Source organism: Neofelis nebulosa, chromosome 16 (assembly GCF_028018385.1).
Source record: "Neofelis nebulosa isolate mNeoNeb1 chromosome 16, mNeoNeb1.pri, whole genome shotgun sequence".
Lineage (NCBI taxonomy): Eukaryota > Metazoa > Chordata > Mammalia > Carnivora > Felidae > Neofelis > Neofelis nebulosa.
In genome coordinates this window covers 47,350,245-47,368,218 of record NC_080797.1, presented here as the reverse complement: position 1 = coordinate 47,368,218, position 17,974 = coordinate 47,350,245, and the positions used below count along the sequence as shown (strand labels likewise).

General features: G+C 36.9%; 1 protein-coding gene across 1 annotated transcript in view; it reads left to right on the top strand.

Moving 5' to 3' along the window:
- The window catches only part of HSF5 (heat shock transcription factor 5), a 44,511-nt gene that overhangs the window by 12,811 nt on the left and 13,726 nt on the right, over nt 1-17,974 (top strand). Inside the window, exons 3-5 of the mRNA XM_058704415.1 lie at nt 5,725-5,822; nt 8,415-8,936; nt 11,467-11,644. Of these exons, the coding sequence (XP_058560398.1) occupies nt 5,725-5,822; nt 8,415-8,936; nt 11,467-11,644 (798 nt within the window). The remainder of the gene's footprint in view (nt 1-5,724; nt 5,823-8,414; nt 8,937-11,466; nt 11,645-17,974) is intronic.

The window sequence follows — 17,974 nt, the reverse complement described above, 5'->3', positions numbered from 1 at the left end:
AAACATTTTTAAGTCTACAGTTTTGTGGCATTAAATACAATCACATTGTTGTACTAGCATTATCACCTTCCATCTCCAGGACTTTTTCATCTTCTCCAGCTGAGACTCCATACTTTTAAACACTAATATCATATTCCCTTCTTCCCCTAGCTCCTGGCAACCACCATTCTACTTTCTGTCTATGAACTTGACAACTCTCTGACACTCATCTAAGAAGTGAGAAGACACTCATCATACAGTGGTGCCTGGGTGGCTCAGTCAGTTGAGCATCTGACTCTTGATTTCAGCTCATGTCATGATCCCAGGGTAATGGGATCGATCCCCACGTCTGGCTCCACACTCAGCGTGAAGAGACTTAAGATTCTCTCTCTTCCTCTGCCCCTCTCCCCCAATTTTGTGCTCTCCCCTCCCTAAAAAAGAAAAATAATTAAAAAAAAAGAATCATACAATATTTGCCCTTTTGAGATTGGCTTATTTCACTAAGCATACTGTTTTCAAGATTCATCGATATTTTTACATGGGCCAAAATTTCCTTATTTAAAAAATTTTTTTTAATGTTTACTTATTTTTGAGAGAGAGAGAGAGACGGAGTGTGAGCAGGGGCAGGGGAGGGGCAGAGAGAGAGGGAGAGACACAGAACTTGAAGTGGGCTCCAGGCTCCGTGCTGGACTGAGCCACCCAGGCATCCCTAAAATTTCCTGATTTTTTAATGCTGAATAATTTTCCATTGTATGTATATACCACATTTTGTTTATCCATTGATCTGTTGGTAGACATTGGGTTGCTTCCACTTTTTGGCTATTGTGAACAATACTGCTGTGAATATGGGTGCACAAATATTAGTTTGAGTGCCTGCTTTCACTTTTTTTGGGTATATTCCCAGAAGACCTTTACCTTACTATAAATGAGGAAGTGTTGGGGTCCTAGATATATAGTAACTTATCTTGAAACTAAATTTACTATTAGGATGTTTTTCCTGCTGAGCATTTATATTGAGAATTTTCTCACTGCTGACACTACTATTCTGGAGTAGATTCAAGTCCAAAACATTTTAATTATATATTTGAATAACCTCCATAGGATAAACAAGTATGAACTTGTTTTCCTTACCTGTAGTAGGAGTGAAAATTTTTACTTTTGGATAATTTTTAGTAATCCTGAATTTTTCTAATTACCAGAATTCTTTTAAAAATGTCATTAACTATTATATTTATATCTGAAATAGAATTCTTTTTTTTAAGTTTTATTATTTATTTTGGGAGAGAGAGAGAGAGAGAAGAGAGAGAGAGAGAGAGAGAGAGAGAGAGAGAATCCCAAGTAGGCTCTGCATTGGAAGTAAGGAACCCGACGTGGGGCTCAATCTCATGAACCATGAGATCGTGAGTGGGAAGCTTAACCAACTGAGCCACCCAGGCGCCCCTGAAATAGAATTCTGTCCATTATTTCCAGTTTTATATTCTACGTGCAATTTAATACGTTAAGTGAACAATGCCTTCAGGAAGATAGTGGAAGTTCTTTATGCAGATGAATGTACCTTAGGACATAGTGATAAATTCAGTTTTATAAATGTCAGTGCTTTCACAATGCTTTCATAATACACACTAGGTTAATTTTTCATGTACTAAGCACACAGTTGCTGTTCTATAGCTAAGTTTTTCATATTCTGTAAGCTAACTAGTATCTTACTTTGTTCTATTTTGTTGATTATACAAAATGGGATTGCACTGGTAAGGAAATAGCCATTGAGGAATCTTTTTGGATTATCTATTCATGTTCCCCTTTTCTTCATGCAGGTAACTTTCTACTTTCCATTTGTTACTGGACACTTAAAAGGATAGTATCCATTTTGCTGTTTCCTTAGATAATAAATCAGCTATCAACTATATACTAATATATTCTCTATTGTATATTTTACTTTATTTATCCAATAAATTTTACTATTATTATTTTTAATGTTTATTCATTTTTGAGAGAGAGACACAGAGTGTGAGTGGGGAGGGGCAGAGAGAGAGGGAGACACAGAACTCGAAGCAGGCTCCAGGCTCTGAGCTGTCTCCTCAGATGTGGGGCTTGAACTCATGAACTATGAAATCATTACTTGAGCTGAAGTTGGACACTCAACCAACTGAGCCACCCAGGTGCTCCTTATTATTATTATTTTTAATGTTTTTAATTTTGAGAGGGAGAGCATGTGTGCATTCAGGGGAAGGACAGAGAGACAGGGGGACAGAGGATCTGAAGCAGGCTCTGTGCTGACAGCAGACAGCCTGAGGAGGGGCTTGAACTCACAAACCAGAGATTAGGACCTGAGCTGAAGTCGGACACTTAACTGACTCAGCCACCCAGGAGCCCCCAAGAGATTTATTTTAATGTACACTTTAACAACTATTCAAAATATGTAAGCAATGGAATCAGAGCAGTATTAGCAAAGTAAACCTAATACCTTTCATTGTTTTATTTGTAATGAAAACACTATTTTATGGTACCCTGAAGGGTAAATACTGCAGCTCCTGACTGAGTGTTTTCCTGCCACTAGGGGGCTAGGTTTTCCTTAGCTGTTAAAACTCTAGAAAAAAGTCCCAGTTTTTTTTCAGAGTTTTGGCAAACCCTACAGATGCTTCCTTGGTGTTTTCCTTTTGGATTTAAGTTATTTCCCAGGATGTTTGAAAGCATAAATATCCTGGGAAATCAAATTCAAATCCATAACATTGAAATTATATACTTGAATAATCTTCAAAGGTTAAAGTGTAAGAACCTGTTTGCCTAACCTATATTGGAAGTGATAAGAATATGAATTTTATATGGCCATCTTAGTCATGTCTGGCTTTTTAAATCACTGGAACTGTTAAAATGATGTAATTCAGAAAACATCAACCCTTACATGTGTACTAGAACTAGAATTCTGTCCATTATTTCAGGTTTTTCCTTCCATGTGCAAGATTTAATGGCTTAAACTGCATAAGATACTAGAAAAGATTTGTTTTTAGCATACCTTTATGAACTTCTGACATTTAAAATTTTTTTTCATGTTTATTATTTTGAGGGGGAGGAAGGGCAGAGAGAGAGGGAGACACAGAAACCAAAACAGGCTCCAGGCTCTGAGCTGTCAGCACAGAGTCCTACATGGAGCTTGAACTCATGGACTGTGAGATCATGTCCTGAGCCAAGGTCGAACACTTAACCACCCGAGCCACCCAGGTACCCCCGAACTTCTGACATTTTAAAAATCAGTAGTCAATAATAGATAAGTTGGGAAACATTGCAATGAATTTTTATAACACTTAGGCTGATTTACTTTCAAAGATTATAGAATAAGTTTTTTTAAAGTAATTTTTATTAGCATACACAAAATATGAAAAATGTGGACATAAAAGTAGAAAGCTGCCATCTTATAACAAAGACAAAAATATTCATCAAATGGAGTTCTAGTAAAATTAAAGTGTTACATTTTAGGAAGAAGAAAAGATTTGGGAAGTATTGTGGTACACTAAAGAGCATGTGGGGGCACCTGGGTGGCTCAGTTGGTTAAGAGTCCAACTCTTCATTTTGGCTCAGGTCTTGATCTCATGGTTGTGGGACTGGTGCTGGGTGTGGAACCTGCTTGGGATTCTCTCTCTCTACCTCTCCCTCTGCCCCTCCCCTGCTCTCACACTCTCTCTCTCTCAAAAAAAAAAAAAAAAAAAAAAAAAGAAAAGAAAAAGAAAAAAAAAAGAAAAAAAAGCTTGGGCTTTGGAGTTTGATGCTGACCCTGTCAATATCAGCTTTGTGACTTTCAGCAAATTATTTAACATCTCTGAGCTTTAGTTTCCTTATTTTTGTAAAGTAATGTTAATACCTCATTCAATTGTTGTTTGGATTAAATGAAGCAATATATGTAAAGCACCTACTACTGTGCCTGGAACATGGTAGGCGCTCAATAAATGTCATCCTCTGTTTAATCCAAAGATGTGATGTGTTATAACTGATTCTCATTCATTCTGGAGAGTCTCTCTCTGGAAAAGAGGAAACTCAACCTATTATTAAGACTGCATCTGCCTGGGTGGCTCAGTCGGTTGAGCGTCCAGCTTCAGCTCAGGTCACGATCTCGCGGTCCGTGAGTTCGAGGCCCGCGTCGGGCTCTGGGCTGATGGCTCAGAGCCTGGAGCCTGCTTCCGATTCTGTGTCTTCCTCTCTCTCTGCCCCTCCCCCGTTCATGCTCTGTCTCTCTCTGTCTCAAAAATAAATAAACGTTAAAAAAAAATTAAAAAAAAAAAGACTGCATCTGTGGGGCACCTGGGTGGCTCAGTTGGTTAAGCATCCAACTTTTTGGCTCAGGTCATGATCTCACGGTTCATGGGTTTGAACCCCATATCGGGGTCTGTGCTGACATCTCAGAGCCTGGAGCCTGCTTCAGGTTCTGTGTCCCCTCTCTCTCTGCCCCTCCCTCACTCACACTCTGTCTCTCTCTCAAAAATAAATAAACATTTAAAAAAAGAAAAAAGAAAGACTGCATCTGTAAGTGTAACTATCCCAATACAAAGAGTTCAATCTTTTTATGGTATCCTAACTGTAAAGAGAAAACTAGGAAAACCTACTTTTTTAGTTAAAATAATGGCATTAGCTATTTATTTTTTGATTGCTTACTGTATTCCAGTACTATTCTAAGTGCTTTATGCCTATTAGCTCATTCATTCCTCACAAGAAACATACTAGGGTATGTACTATTATTACCCCATTTTAATAAGATGCAGAAACTGAGGCCCAAAGAGATTAACCTTGCTCAAGTTTATGTAGCAATTAAGATTTTGGTCTTGGATCCAAATTCTTAGTAATTTCTTTAAGTGGTTAAAACATTTTTGCCTGGATTTTACTGGATGCGTTATATAATGGTAAGAACATTTGGACAGTATTTCACTTATTTTATCCTTAAAATCACACCCTCCTCCAAATGTTTGTTACTATTAAAATATTTGAAACAATTATTTTGGAATTCCAAACATGTTCTGATATTTTCAGTAAAATGAAATTTTTTTTAATGTTTATTTTTGAGAGAGACAGAAACAGAGCTTGAATGGGGGAGAGGCAGAGAGAGAGGGAGACAGAATCCGAAGCATGTTGCAGGCTCCGAGCTGTCAGCACAGAGCCCGATGCAGGGCTCGAATCCACGGACGGTGAGATCATGACCTGAGCCAAAGTCAGATGCCCAACCAACTGAGCCACCCAGGCACCCCTTCAGCAAAATGAAATTACATTCAATAAGAATAAATATTTGGTTAGAAAGGTGACAAAATGTTTAGGTGCCAGAGAAATCATTTAGAAAAGTAGACATGACCCTTTAAAATGACTTAAAAAAATTTTTTTTAAGTTTGTTTATTTTAAGAGAGCGAGTACAAGCAGGGGAGGGTCAGAGAGAAGGAGAGACAGAATCCCAAGCAGGCCCTGCATCATCAGCACCAAGCCTGATGCTGGGCTTGAACTCATGAACCATGAGATCATGACCTGAGCCAAGATTAAGAGTCAGATGCTTAACTGCACCACCCAGGCGCCCCTAAAATGACTTTTTAAATTGGTTAATTACCATGTTGTTTTCAATAAATAATAGCACCTGGTTGTACTAAATCTAACTTTATTGCATCCCCAAAGGAAAACATTTGGAATTTTTCTTTCCAAGTTGAAAGGGGAGTGCTTTAAATGCTACACAGGTTAACTTGGTTGATGCCTCTTCTCTGTTTGAATTTGTCCCAGCTGTACTACAGTGCTGCTCTCCTTCTACCCACATGGACGCTCTAAGTAGTTGTGTGACTCCCACTGCCTCTTCCTATGCACACTGCAATTACTTCCAGGTAATATTCTTGGAACAATGGACACACTCTGTACTTCACGTGTAATACGATTGACCTTGCACAGTTTTAAAGTGTAATTTTATCTGAACGAGTAGCCAGAGGTAAGCTGTGGATTATGGCTTCAGTTTTCTCAATTCTAAAAAAAGGGAGTTGATATGAATGGTGTCTGAGGATTCTTCTAGGCCTGCATTGTCCAAAACAGTAGGCACTAGCTACATGTGGCTGTTTAAATTTAAATTAATTGAAACTAAATAAAATCTACAATTCATTTCTAGTGCTCAAAGTCTCATGGCCAGTGGCTACCAAATTGTACAGCAGAGATAGCATTTTCATCATTGCTGAAAATTAGTTTGAACATTGCTGTTCTAGGCTCTTCTATGGTAAAATGAATACCAGGTAAATTTTAAAAGTGTATGTCACTATTAACAGATTCTTCCAAGATAGTACAGATAATTACTTTTTTTTTAATGAGAAAGGAAAAATGAAATAAAAAATGAGAAATTTAAGTGGTGATCCCCTTTTGCCCCCATATTGTACACACTATATTTTAATTATTTTCTGATTATTTATTGTTAAGCAATTGCATTGATTTAAGTGTTTTAGACTGCTATTTCTAGGATAAGCTAAGTTCCTTGCTTTGTCTTTTTATGCTATAATTGCTTAAAGATTGGAATTATGTGTTTGCCTTTGATATCATCCAGTTGAGGTAGCTTCTGTGTTAACTGACTGAGCCACCCAGGCACCCCTATAGCTTCTGTTTTAAATGCTTATTTATTTTTGAGACAGAGAGAGAGAGAGAGAGAGAGAGCGCATGTATGTGTGCACAAGCGGGAGAGGGGCAGAGAGAGAGGGAGACACAGAAACTAAAGCAGGCTCCAGGCACCGAGCTGTCAGTGCAGAGCCTGACATGAGGCTCGATGCGGGGCTTGAACCCACAAACTGTGAGATCATGATCTGAGCTGAAGTCAGATGCTTAATCGACTGAGCCACCCAGGCGTCCCTGAGATAGCTTCTGTTTTTAAGAGAATATCTTACTAGTGGCATTCCAGTATGTAAAGGAACATTACTTTTTTGTGTTTTTTTTTTTTTTTTTGACAAAGCTACGTAGGAAGTCAGATTGTTGTTCAACGAGTATAGAATCAGATCAGATGGACTTAGTTGGATATTTTTAAAGGCAGGTACCATCGGGCATGATAGTCCAGTCTGTTTATCTTCACTAGAGGGACATATCTGTCCCACAGATTAGATGTTTTTGTTTGTGGACCCAGATGCTCTCTCCCTTGGATCATGCTGGAGATTCTCTGACAGTATTTATGTCTTGATTATGTTTATGTTTTAAATAAATTTTTAAAAGTATCTTTAAAAGACCTTTTCTTACTACAAAGACAATACATGTTACAGGAAAATAAAGATAGGTAGACATAAAATTTTTTAAATGGAAAAAAGAACGTGTTTTAGGTGTCATTCTGGAATTAAAGGATTTGGTTGGATTGCAGATATTGGTGAGAGTGTGCATGCATGGTCAGGATAGCATAATGGTTAGGAGCAAGAGCTCTTGAGCTAGGCAACCTATGTTTGAAACTTGGATATGTCAGTTATTTCATTGTGACTTTGGGTAAATTACAGAGTTTCTCTGAACTTCAATTTCATCATTTGGAAATGGAGATGATCACATTTTATAGACCTCTTAAGAGGAATACTGTATATGAAGTACTTTGCATGTGCTTGGCACATAGTAAGAACTCAATAAATGGTGCTATTGGCTACAGGAAAGTGGCTTGATGCTTACACCATTTAAATTTACATTATTTGGCATTAATGTCCTTTGAATAATTGACACAGTCTTTGTAGTGTGTTTGGCAATATCAACCCATTACATGTTTTATTTAGTTGTTACTCTTTAGTATTTACGTTCATAGCTTGAGATTATTTATCACTAAACATGTAATTGTATGTCTACTCTGTGCAAAGTACTAGGTATAAGAGAATGCATCTTAAAGGTATAAAGGATACATCTAAAAGTGACAGCTATTTTTAATCTATTGTTTTATTATTAAAAATAAACAATCTCAGGAACCAAAGGACATTCGATATTCCATCCATTTTTTCCCAGATCATTTGGAACAGAATATCAGTACCTCCCCCTGAATGTATAGAAGCATTGGTGGACTTGTGAGCATCCTGTGTTTGAAATTTCACTACTACATTCCTAAAACAGTATATGATAGATATAAGTGATGTTTTTGTCTGTCAACTTTTATGGAAGAATTTGGTATATAGACATTTTATCAGCAAATAGGTATTTGAGTACTATAGCTTTTTGATTTTGTATACTTTAACGCTGAAAATTATTGGTCCTTTCCAGTATCGAACTTGGCATAGTGGTTGACATCTATTAGTTGCTAAGTAAATGTTAGCAATAGAATTGCAGCTACCATTGCTGAAAAGTTGATTGGTGTTCATGTTGTTTCAGTGAGCTTTAGTTAAATTTAATCTATTTGTTTAACACTTATGAGCCTAAACACTGTTGCTTTCCTCCTTAATCTCATATTCAATTTTCTATCCAAACAGTACTATTTTCTCTTTTCCCAGAATCCTCCAATGCAATCCTCCTATCCAGTTGAATTTCTGCCTTCTAATTGGCCTTGCAGTACTACTGATGAAAATAAAAAGACAGAAGTAAACCTAGAGGCTGTTTTTCAGATAGTAGATGAGTTGCATTCCTCCCCTAAATTGGAGATGGTGAAGGTGGAGCCTGTTGAGAATCAGTGCCCAACATCTCAGTCTAACAGAGGCCAGCATATCGTAGCTAATTCAAACAACAGCAATCCATCTTCCACAAGTCAGGCTAGCCAGCTGGAGCCACTTACTCCTGTAGGCTCAGACATTACATCTTTTGTAGTCGGAACAGAACAAGCAATTACCTGCTCTCTACCACAGTCACCTGAGTACATCTATACCATCCACACAGCTCAGCCTGTTGAAAATACTACAGTGCAGGAATCTGCAGCCATCCAACAAGCTCATGTCAAACTGAAGGAGCAGCTAAGTCATAATCCATCTCCATCTTCAGTAGTATTTGTGCAAGAAGGGCTACCATTCAGCACACACCAGGTAAGGGGGCAAAGAAAAAATCCTAATAAAGCTCAAAGTACCTAGTGCTTCTTGCTATAAACTGGTCTAGTGGAGAGTTTTTCCACCTTTAATTTGGGTTTAATACTGGTTCATTATGCTTTCCAGAAGGATCATGTCCCAGTGATTCTGCACAAAAAATTCAGAAGTAACCTTAAGCCCCAGACGTGTTCTTACTATGTTATGGTCTGAAGTCAGCCTCTAGAGAGGCAGTCTGGGCATTGTGGTATAAAACTTACTTTCATGTTAAAAGCATCCCTTGAGTTTTGCTTCCTATCTTAATTTGAATGGACACGGTGTGCCTGGCTGATTCAAATCCACTACTCAGAAGGGATGGTTTATCTGACAGATAGTATCAGGACTTTCCAAGCTGTTTGTAGCCTGGGGGTAAAGAGATGGTTAGAAGTCTGTTCATAGTTTCTTACAGCATTATTGAATTCTTATTTCACTTGTGAACATACTGTGTTTGAATTTCCTTACTAATATCTACATTCTTAAAGCAGAATTCTGACTAGTTTGAGAGACATATTCTGAAGGTAGAAGCTAATTCCTTTATTGTTTATGACCAGAAAATGAATAAAGTTGATTCTAAATAAAAGCACATCTAAATTACAGTCACTTTTTGTGAATTAAGTATTTTTCCTACTTAAAATTTTTTTTCTTGATCTTAGCCTGATATATATTTTTAAATTTTTTTTTTCTTTAATGGGACTGAAAATATTGTCACTGTTAGATTCCCAAGATAACTTTTAGATAGTTGTGTTTTGTTTTTGTTTTTTAATTTAAAAAAAGTTTTTTATTTCGTTTATTTATTTGTTTATTTTGTTTATTTTGTGTATTTTTGTTTTGTTTATTTATGTTTCTTTATTTTTGAGAGAAAGAGAGAGTGCAAGCAGGCGAGGGGCAGAGAGAGGGAGACACAGAATCTGAAGCAGGCTCCAGGCTCTGAGCTGTCAGTGCAGAGCCCAACATGGGGCTCAAACTCACGGACAGCAAAATCATGACTTGAGCAGAAGTCGGATGCGACTGAGCCACCCAAGTACCTGATAGTTGTTTTTTAATGCATTCTTTTTTAGCTCTAATTTTGGATCCAAAGTCTTAACGTATCTATCAACTCATTGTCCTTTTTGAGTCCAGCTGTGGAAATCCAGTATATCATGTGTTAAAATAATATTATAAATTCAGTAGATCAAAGATAGGCCCATTGTGTTTCAAATGTGTTGTGGAAAGAACATAAAATTTGTCTTTGTTCCTTCATAGTTCACATCCAAAATATTATATTTCATACCTTAAAATTGCATTTATAAAGTTACTTTCTCTTTAAAAAATATATTTGAACAACAGCTGTTAAAAGTTGTGTTTTTAACTTTTAGCTTTATTTCATTATATAGTTTCATTTAAAAAATTTTTTTAATGTTTATTTTTGAGAGAGACAGAGTGTGAGCGGGGGAGGGGCAGAGAGAGAGAAAAAGACAGAATCTGAAGAGGCTCCAGGCTCTGAGCCATCAGCACAGAGCCCGACGCGGGGCTCAAACTCACAAGCTGTGAGATCATGACCTGAGCCGAAGTCGGATGCTCAACTGACTGAGCCACCCAGGTGCCCCATATAGTTTTATTTAAAATAAATTCATGGGGCGCCTGGGTGGCGCAGTCGGTTAAGCGTCCGACTTCAGCCAGGTCACGATCTCGCGGTGCGTGAGTTCGAGCCCCGCGTCGGGCTCTGGGCTGATGGCTCGGAGCCTGGAGCCTGTTTCCGATTCTGTGTCTCCCTCTCTCTCTGCCCCTCCCCCGTTCATGCTCTGTCTCTCTCTGTCCCAAAAAAATAAAAAAAAAAATAAATAAATAAAAAAATAAAAATAAAATAAAATAAATTCATAAAGAAATAAGAATATTTCAGAGGTTGGTCATCTTTATGAAAGGAATTGACATTCCAAAGAAAACTTAGGAACTCTAAGAAAGAAACTCATATCTCATAAGCAGAACAGATCTAGATTTTGTAGGGGTTGAAGCTTATACAATTTTGAGGGCTTCTCTAAGACAAAGAATACAAAATTAGTAGAATAAAGTGTCCTCAGCTCCACTGACATTATCCAACAGGATTATGCCTATGACCATCTCAATGTTACCAATGGGGGTGGAAATCTGATGGAAGAGATACTAGAGTGGAAAAAGATAGTGGTCTTAACCAGTTGTAAATTTGTGTGTGTGTGAATTGTACCAAAAAAAAAAAAAAATCAACAAGCTTCATGGTTAATCTTCCTCTGATCATAAGTAAATGTTTTAACTCCATATACATTTCAGTGGTTTGTGTATAGGGAAATAGATATCTTACAAATGAATATTCAGATTAGCTCAACAAAATTAAACGTGGTATCATTCATAAGAATGAAAAGCCTTTACAAACATGTTTGTTGTATCATGTGTCAATAATAGAACTCCTCTGATAAAATATCTTAACTTTTAGTAGATATTTGAGGGAAATTCATAATAATTAGTGGGTTTAATATTTTAGGTGGATGCCAGTATAAAATGCCAGACCAATCCACCTGAGAATATCTTGCCTTCAGAACAGATGGGATTCCTCATTTCAGAAATGGGCCCTGCTAGCAAGCCTAGTAAAGACACAGGTTTATCCACTCCAGCCAGATACAGAGAGCGAAGAAGCAACTCGCAGCAAGGAAAGTCCCCTGGTAAGGATTACTGTGCTCAGAATACTAGAATTAGAACCATGGTGTAAAATAAATGTATGAATGACAGTTTTTTTTTCTGAGCCTTCATTTTTTTTATTCATAATTGTATGATACTTATCACATTGCTTTTTTACATAACTGTAATTTTAACTCTATATGTTTTCTTAATTGTCCTTATAAAGTATGTAAAAGTTATTTTCCTAATATTGCATGTAAAAATTTGAGCTTTCAAAGAGCTAGAACATATTAAGTAAAAACACAGGAATTTGGGTTATTTAACTTGGAGAAGGCAAAGATGAAGGGTGATTTAATCACTGCTTCAGATAGATGCCAAAGACTTTGTAATTATTGATGTACTTGTTCTCTTATTAGCAGACTGTAGGATAAGAGGGAATATACTTAAAATTGTAGCAGTAAAGAATTAGATAGTCATTAATAACATTATCCTGAACACATTATGATAATAGTATCAAGAGTGGCTTTTGCAGTGGCATTGTTTTTCCTGTAATTTATAGGAACCCAAAATTAATGATTGTTTTAGGCACATAGAGTTGGTTCTATTGTTTGTAAGGCAATTGGACAAAACCATTTTTTAAGAAAATAGTAACATCTAATAAGACATGTTTCTTTATGTGATTCAAAAACAAGTCATCAGAGTCTTCAATGGCTAGCTTTAATATTCTCAAACTGTATGCATGTCAGAGGCATGCAATCCAGGTAGAATTAATCAGGTCAGACAATCATTTTAGCCATAAAAAATTTAAAAAATATTGAGAAATTATTTGAGAATTTCTCCAAAAAGTAAACTAATAGTGATATGGTCAAGATCTTGCTCAGACTCATAGGGTTCTTTCTGCAAAACACCTTTTAGGCAAAGAACTATCCTGATCACTACTCTTATTCATTGGACTTAGCTTGTACAGTCACTTTTAGTTGAACATATATGGTCCAATCCATGATAAAAGATTAAGAGATTAAGATTCCTTACCACTAGAGATGTTTAAAACAATGGCATAGACTTTGAAGGTGATTTAGAAAAGGACAGGAACTAATATTTGTGCATACCCATTTTTAATGCCATAACCAAACTTAATGAAAGTGGTATCGTCATCATTTTGAAGATTGGGAAGTTTAGGCTTGGAGAGGATTAATAACTTGTTCAAGGTCACACATTAACTAATGTAGCTAATATTCTACTCACAATCACTCTGTTGACTGTGTCCTTACATAAAGGACTGTGTCAAAACATAAAAGTTTTTAAGTTTGATGTAGTCCAATTTGTTTTTTGTTTTTGTTTTGTTTTGGATTTTGTTTTGTTTTGTTTTGCTTTTGTTGCTTATGCTTTTGGTGTCATTTCCAAGAGATCATTGCTAAGTCCAATGTCATGAAGTTTTTCCTCTGTGTTTTCTTCTAGGAGTTTTACAGTTTAGGTCTTACATTTAGGTCTTTAATCCATTTTGAGTTACTTTTTGTATATGATGTAAGATAAGGGTCCAACTTCATGCTTTTGCATGTGGATATACAGTTTTCCCAACACCGTTTGTTGAAGAGATGGTCCTTTCCTCATTGAGTGATCTTGGTGTCTTAGTGAAAGATCATCTGATCATATAAGTAAGCATTTGTTTCTGGTTTCTCTATTCTAGCCCATTGGTCTATTTGTCTCTCTTTATGCTAGTACCATATGATCTGTTTAACCTCTCAGTTCTGCCCTTGTAGCACAAAACCAGCCATAGAGAATATGTAGATGAACAGTTATGGTGATGTTCCAGTGAAGCTATATTTTTTTTTTTTTAATTTTTTTTTTCAACGTTTTTTTTTATTTATTTTTGGGACAGAGAGAGACAGAGCATGAACGGGGGAGGTGCAGAGAGAGGGAGACACAGAATCGGAAACAGGCTCCAGGCTCCGAGCCATCAGCCCAGAGCCTGACGCGGGGCTCGAACTCACAGACCGCGAGATCGTGACCTGGCTGAAGTCGGACGCTTAACCGACTGCGCCACCCAGGCGCCCCGTAGTGAAGCTATATTTACAAAAACAGGTGCAGGGCCCAGTTTAACCCAGTGGTCATAATTTGCCAACATCTGAATTAAACTAACAGCTTCTTTCTGAACAGCAATAATGGAAGCCAGAAAAGGGTAGAATCACATTTTAATATACTGAAAGACAACTGCAACCTCAGAAGTCTCTACCCACGAAAATGATCATTCAAGAATGAAGGCAAGACAATGAAGACATTTTCAGATAAACACAAAATTGAGAGCATGTGCCACACCAGGTCAACACTAAAGGAAATTCAACTGGGTGTTCTTTTTTTTTTTTTTAAGTTTTTTTTTTTTCTTCTGAGAAAGAGAGAGAGAGCAAGTAGGGGAGGGGCAGAGAGAGGGAGAGAGAGGACCCAAAGCGGGCTCTGTGCTGACAGTGTGGGGCCCGACACAGGGCTCAAAGTGGGACTCAAACCCATGAACCATGAGATGGTGACCTGAGTCAAAACCAAGAGTTGGACACTTAACTGACTGAGTCACCCAGACACCCCTACAGGGTGTTCTTCAGGCAGAAGGAAACTGTGGTAAAGGTATTGATTAATATGGGCTTTGATGAATCAAGAGTAGGTACTGTAGTTTCTAGGATAATCACCAACACAATAGAAATAATCCAAAAGAAGGCAGGAAAGGGGGAAGGAAGGAAAAATAAAGAAGACAATGAGAAAACAAATAATACAATGGTTGACCCAAATTCAACCAATACAATGATTATATGTAAAACTTTAATTCAAAGGCAGAAATTGCTAAAGTGGATAAAAGAGCAAACTCCTACAATAGACTGATTATAGGAGACACATAGGTTAAAAGTAAGTGTATGGGGAAAGATATAATATGCAAACAGGAAGTATGAGAAGCCTGGTATGGTTATTTTTAAATATCAGATAAACAGCCTTTAAGACAGAGTATTATAATGAGAGTCTGCTTCATAATGGTGGACAGTTAATCAGTGAAGCATATCAATTATAAATGTGTTTTTGTGTAGTAATAGAGCCTCAAAATATATGAAACAAAAATTGACAAAAGGAAAAACAGGCAATGCCCCAATATAGTAGGATATTTTAATACACCATCTAAGTAATTGATAGAATAACTAGACAAAATATTAGTAAAGACATAGGAGATCTGAACAACATAATCAGCCACCTTGATTTAATTGGCATTTATAGAACACTGCATCCAACAACTACAGAATATGCATTATTTTCAAGTGCACATAGTACATTCACCAAGAGATGTCGTATACTGGGCCATAAAACAAGTCTCAATAAATTTACAAGAATTAGGGGGCGCCTGGGTGGCGCAGTCGGTTAAGCGTCCGACTTCAGCCAGGTCACGATCTCGCGGTCCGTGAGTTCGAGCCCCGCGTCAGGCTCTGGGCTGATGGCTCGGAGCCTGGAGCCTGTTTCCGATTCTGTGTCTCCCTTTCTCTCTGCCCCTCCCCGGTTCATGCTTTGTCTCTCTCTGTCCCAAAAATAAATAAAAAAACGTTTTAAAAAAAAAAAAATTTACAAGAATTACAGTAATACAAAGTATATTCTCTTAATATAACAGAAGTAAATTAGAAATCAATGACAGTAAAGTAACCAGGAAAACCTCCAATATCCGGAAATACAGTGACATACTTCTAAACCATAACTCAAAAACAAAATCTCAAGAAAAATTAGAAAATATTTGGAACTGAGTGACAATGAAAATATATCAGTTTGTGAGATGCATCTAAAACAATGTTAGCCGGGTGCCTGGGTGGCTCAGTCGGTTGAGCATCGGACTCTTGATTTTGGCTCAAATCATAATCTCGTGGTTCATGAGTTCAAGCCCCATGTGGGGCTCTGAGCTGATGGTGCAAAGCCTGCTTGGGATTCTCTCTCATTCTCTCTCTGCCCCACCCCTGCTCGTATTCTCTCTCTCTCTCTCAAAATAAATAAATCAACATTTTTTAAAAACTTAAAAAAATAAAACAATGTTAGCATGAAGTGTGTAGCTTTAATATTAAATTAAATTAGAAATTTTAATATTATAAAATATTAGCTAATATTAGAAAAGAAGTAAGATCTAAAATCAGTGACCTGAAGTTTCAATATAAGAAACTAGAAAAAAAAAAAAAAGGAGGAAAGTAAACCCAAAGTAAACATGAGGAAGGAAACGATAAAATAAGAATAGAAATCAATGAAATAGAAAACAATTGAGAAAATTAACAAATATAAAACTGGCTCTTTGGAAAGATCAACAAAGTTCACAAGCCTCTAGCTAGACTGATCAAGAAAAAAGAGAACCCAAATCATAACTATCAAGAATGAAAAAGAGGGGCACCTGGGTGGCTTTGGTGTCTAAACATCCGATTTTGGGTCAGGTCATGATCTCACAGTTCGTGAGATCAAACCCCACATCAGGCTCTGCACTGACAGCTCAGAGCCTAGCGCCTGCTTCTAATTCTGTGTCTCTCTCTCTCTGCCCCTCCCCTACTTGTGTGGGCCCTCTCTGTCTCTCTCAAAAGAAACAAACATTAAAAAAAAAAAAAAAAAAAAAGAAGAATGAGAAAGAGATTACCAGGGTGCCTGGCTGGCTCAGTTGGTGGAGCATGTGACTCTTGATCTCGTGGTCATAAGTTCAGGCCCCACATTGAGTTGTAGAGGCTACTTAAATAAATAAAACTTAAAAAAAAAGAAAGAGATTGCCACCTCAGAATTTATGGATATTAAAGGAATAAGAGAATACTGTGGACAGTCTTACATCAATGAATACAAATGGAATAGACACACTTTTTGAAAAATATAACTTACCAAAATTCACACACTTCTATTAAAGAAGTTGAATTGGTTATTAAAAACTTTCCTCAAAATAAGAACAAAAATTATAGACCAATTAATCCTCTTGAATATAGATGCAAAAATCATTAACAAAATAGTAAATTGAGTCCAACAATATTTAAAAAGGATAATACTCTACAACCAAATAGAATTTATCCGAGGAATGCAAGGCTTGATTGATTTTCAAATGTTAAACAATGTTATTTGCTATATTAACAGAATAAAGGAGAAAAACTCTACGATGATTTTAAAAGATGCAGGGAAAGCACTTGACAAAAGTCAGTACTTATTCATAATAAAAACTCTCAACAAAGTAGGAATAGTAGAAAATTCCTCAAACTGGTAAATAGCACCTATAAAATATGTATGGCAAAGATCATAATTAATGGTGAAAACCAAACTTTATACTTTAGAGACTGGGAACAAGGCAAGGATGCCTCCAGTCACCACTTATATATTCAGTATTATACTGGTGGGCCTAGCCATTGCAATAGGAAAGAAAAATAAATAAAAGGCATAAAAATTGAAAAGAAAGAAGTAAAAGTATCTGTTGATGATATGATTACTTATATAAAAAAAATCTAGGGAATCTACAACAGAACAAATAAATGAATTTAGCAAGGTTTTAGGACATAAGATTGATATATAAAAAGCAATTGTATTTTAATAAACTAGCAGCACACAATTGGAAAATGAAATTAAAATACCAAACATTTACAGTAAGACCAAAATCCTAAGATACCTAGGAATAGGTCGAACCAAAGATGTCCAAGACCTCTACATTGAAAACTTTAAATTTTGCTGAAAGAAATTAAAGAAGACATAAATAAAGTGGAAAGATACGCCATATTCATGGATAAGAAGATCCAACATTGTTAAAGTGACAGCTCTCTCTAAACTGATCTGTAAATTCAGTGCAATCTCAATCAAAATTCCAGTAGACTTTTTTTTTTTAAGTTTTTTAAAAAAATTATTTATTTTTTGAGAGAGAGACAGAGAGACAGAGTGTGATCAGGGGAAGAACAGAGACAGAGGGAGACACAGAATCCGAAGCAGGCTCCAGGCTCCGAGCTGTCAGCACAGAGCCCGACAGGGGGCTCAAACTCACGGACCGCGAGATCATGACCTGAGCCGAAATGGGACGCTTAACCGACTGAGCCACCCAGGCGCCCCTTCAGTAGACTTTTTTAAAAATTATAATCTAATTCCGAGATTTAAAAGGAAATACAGGGGCGCCTGGGTGGCTCAGGTCATGATCTCGAGGTCCGTGAGTTCGAGCCCCCTGTCGGGCTCTGTGCTGACAGCTCGGAGCCTGGAGCCTGCTTCGGATTCTGTGTCTCCCTCTCTCTCTGCCCCTCTCCCGTTCATGCTCTGTTTCTCTCTGTCTCAAAAATAAATAAAACATTAAAAAAAAATTAAAAATAAAAAAGGAAATACAAAGGTTATAGAGTTAACAAAGCAATTTTGAAAGGAGATTTTAT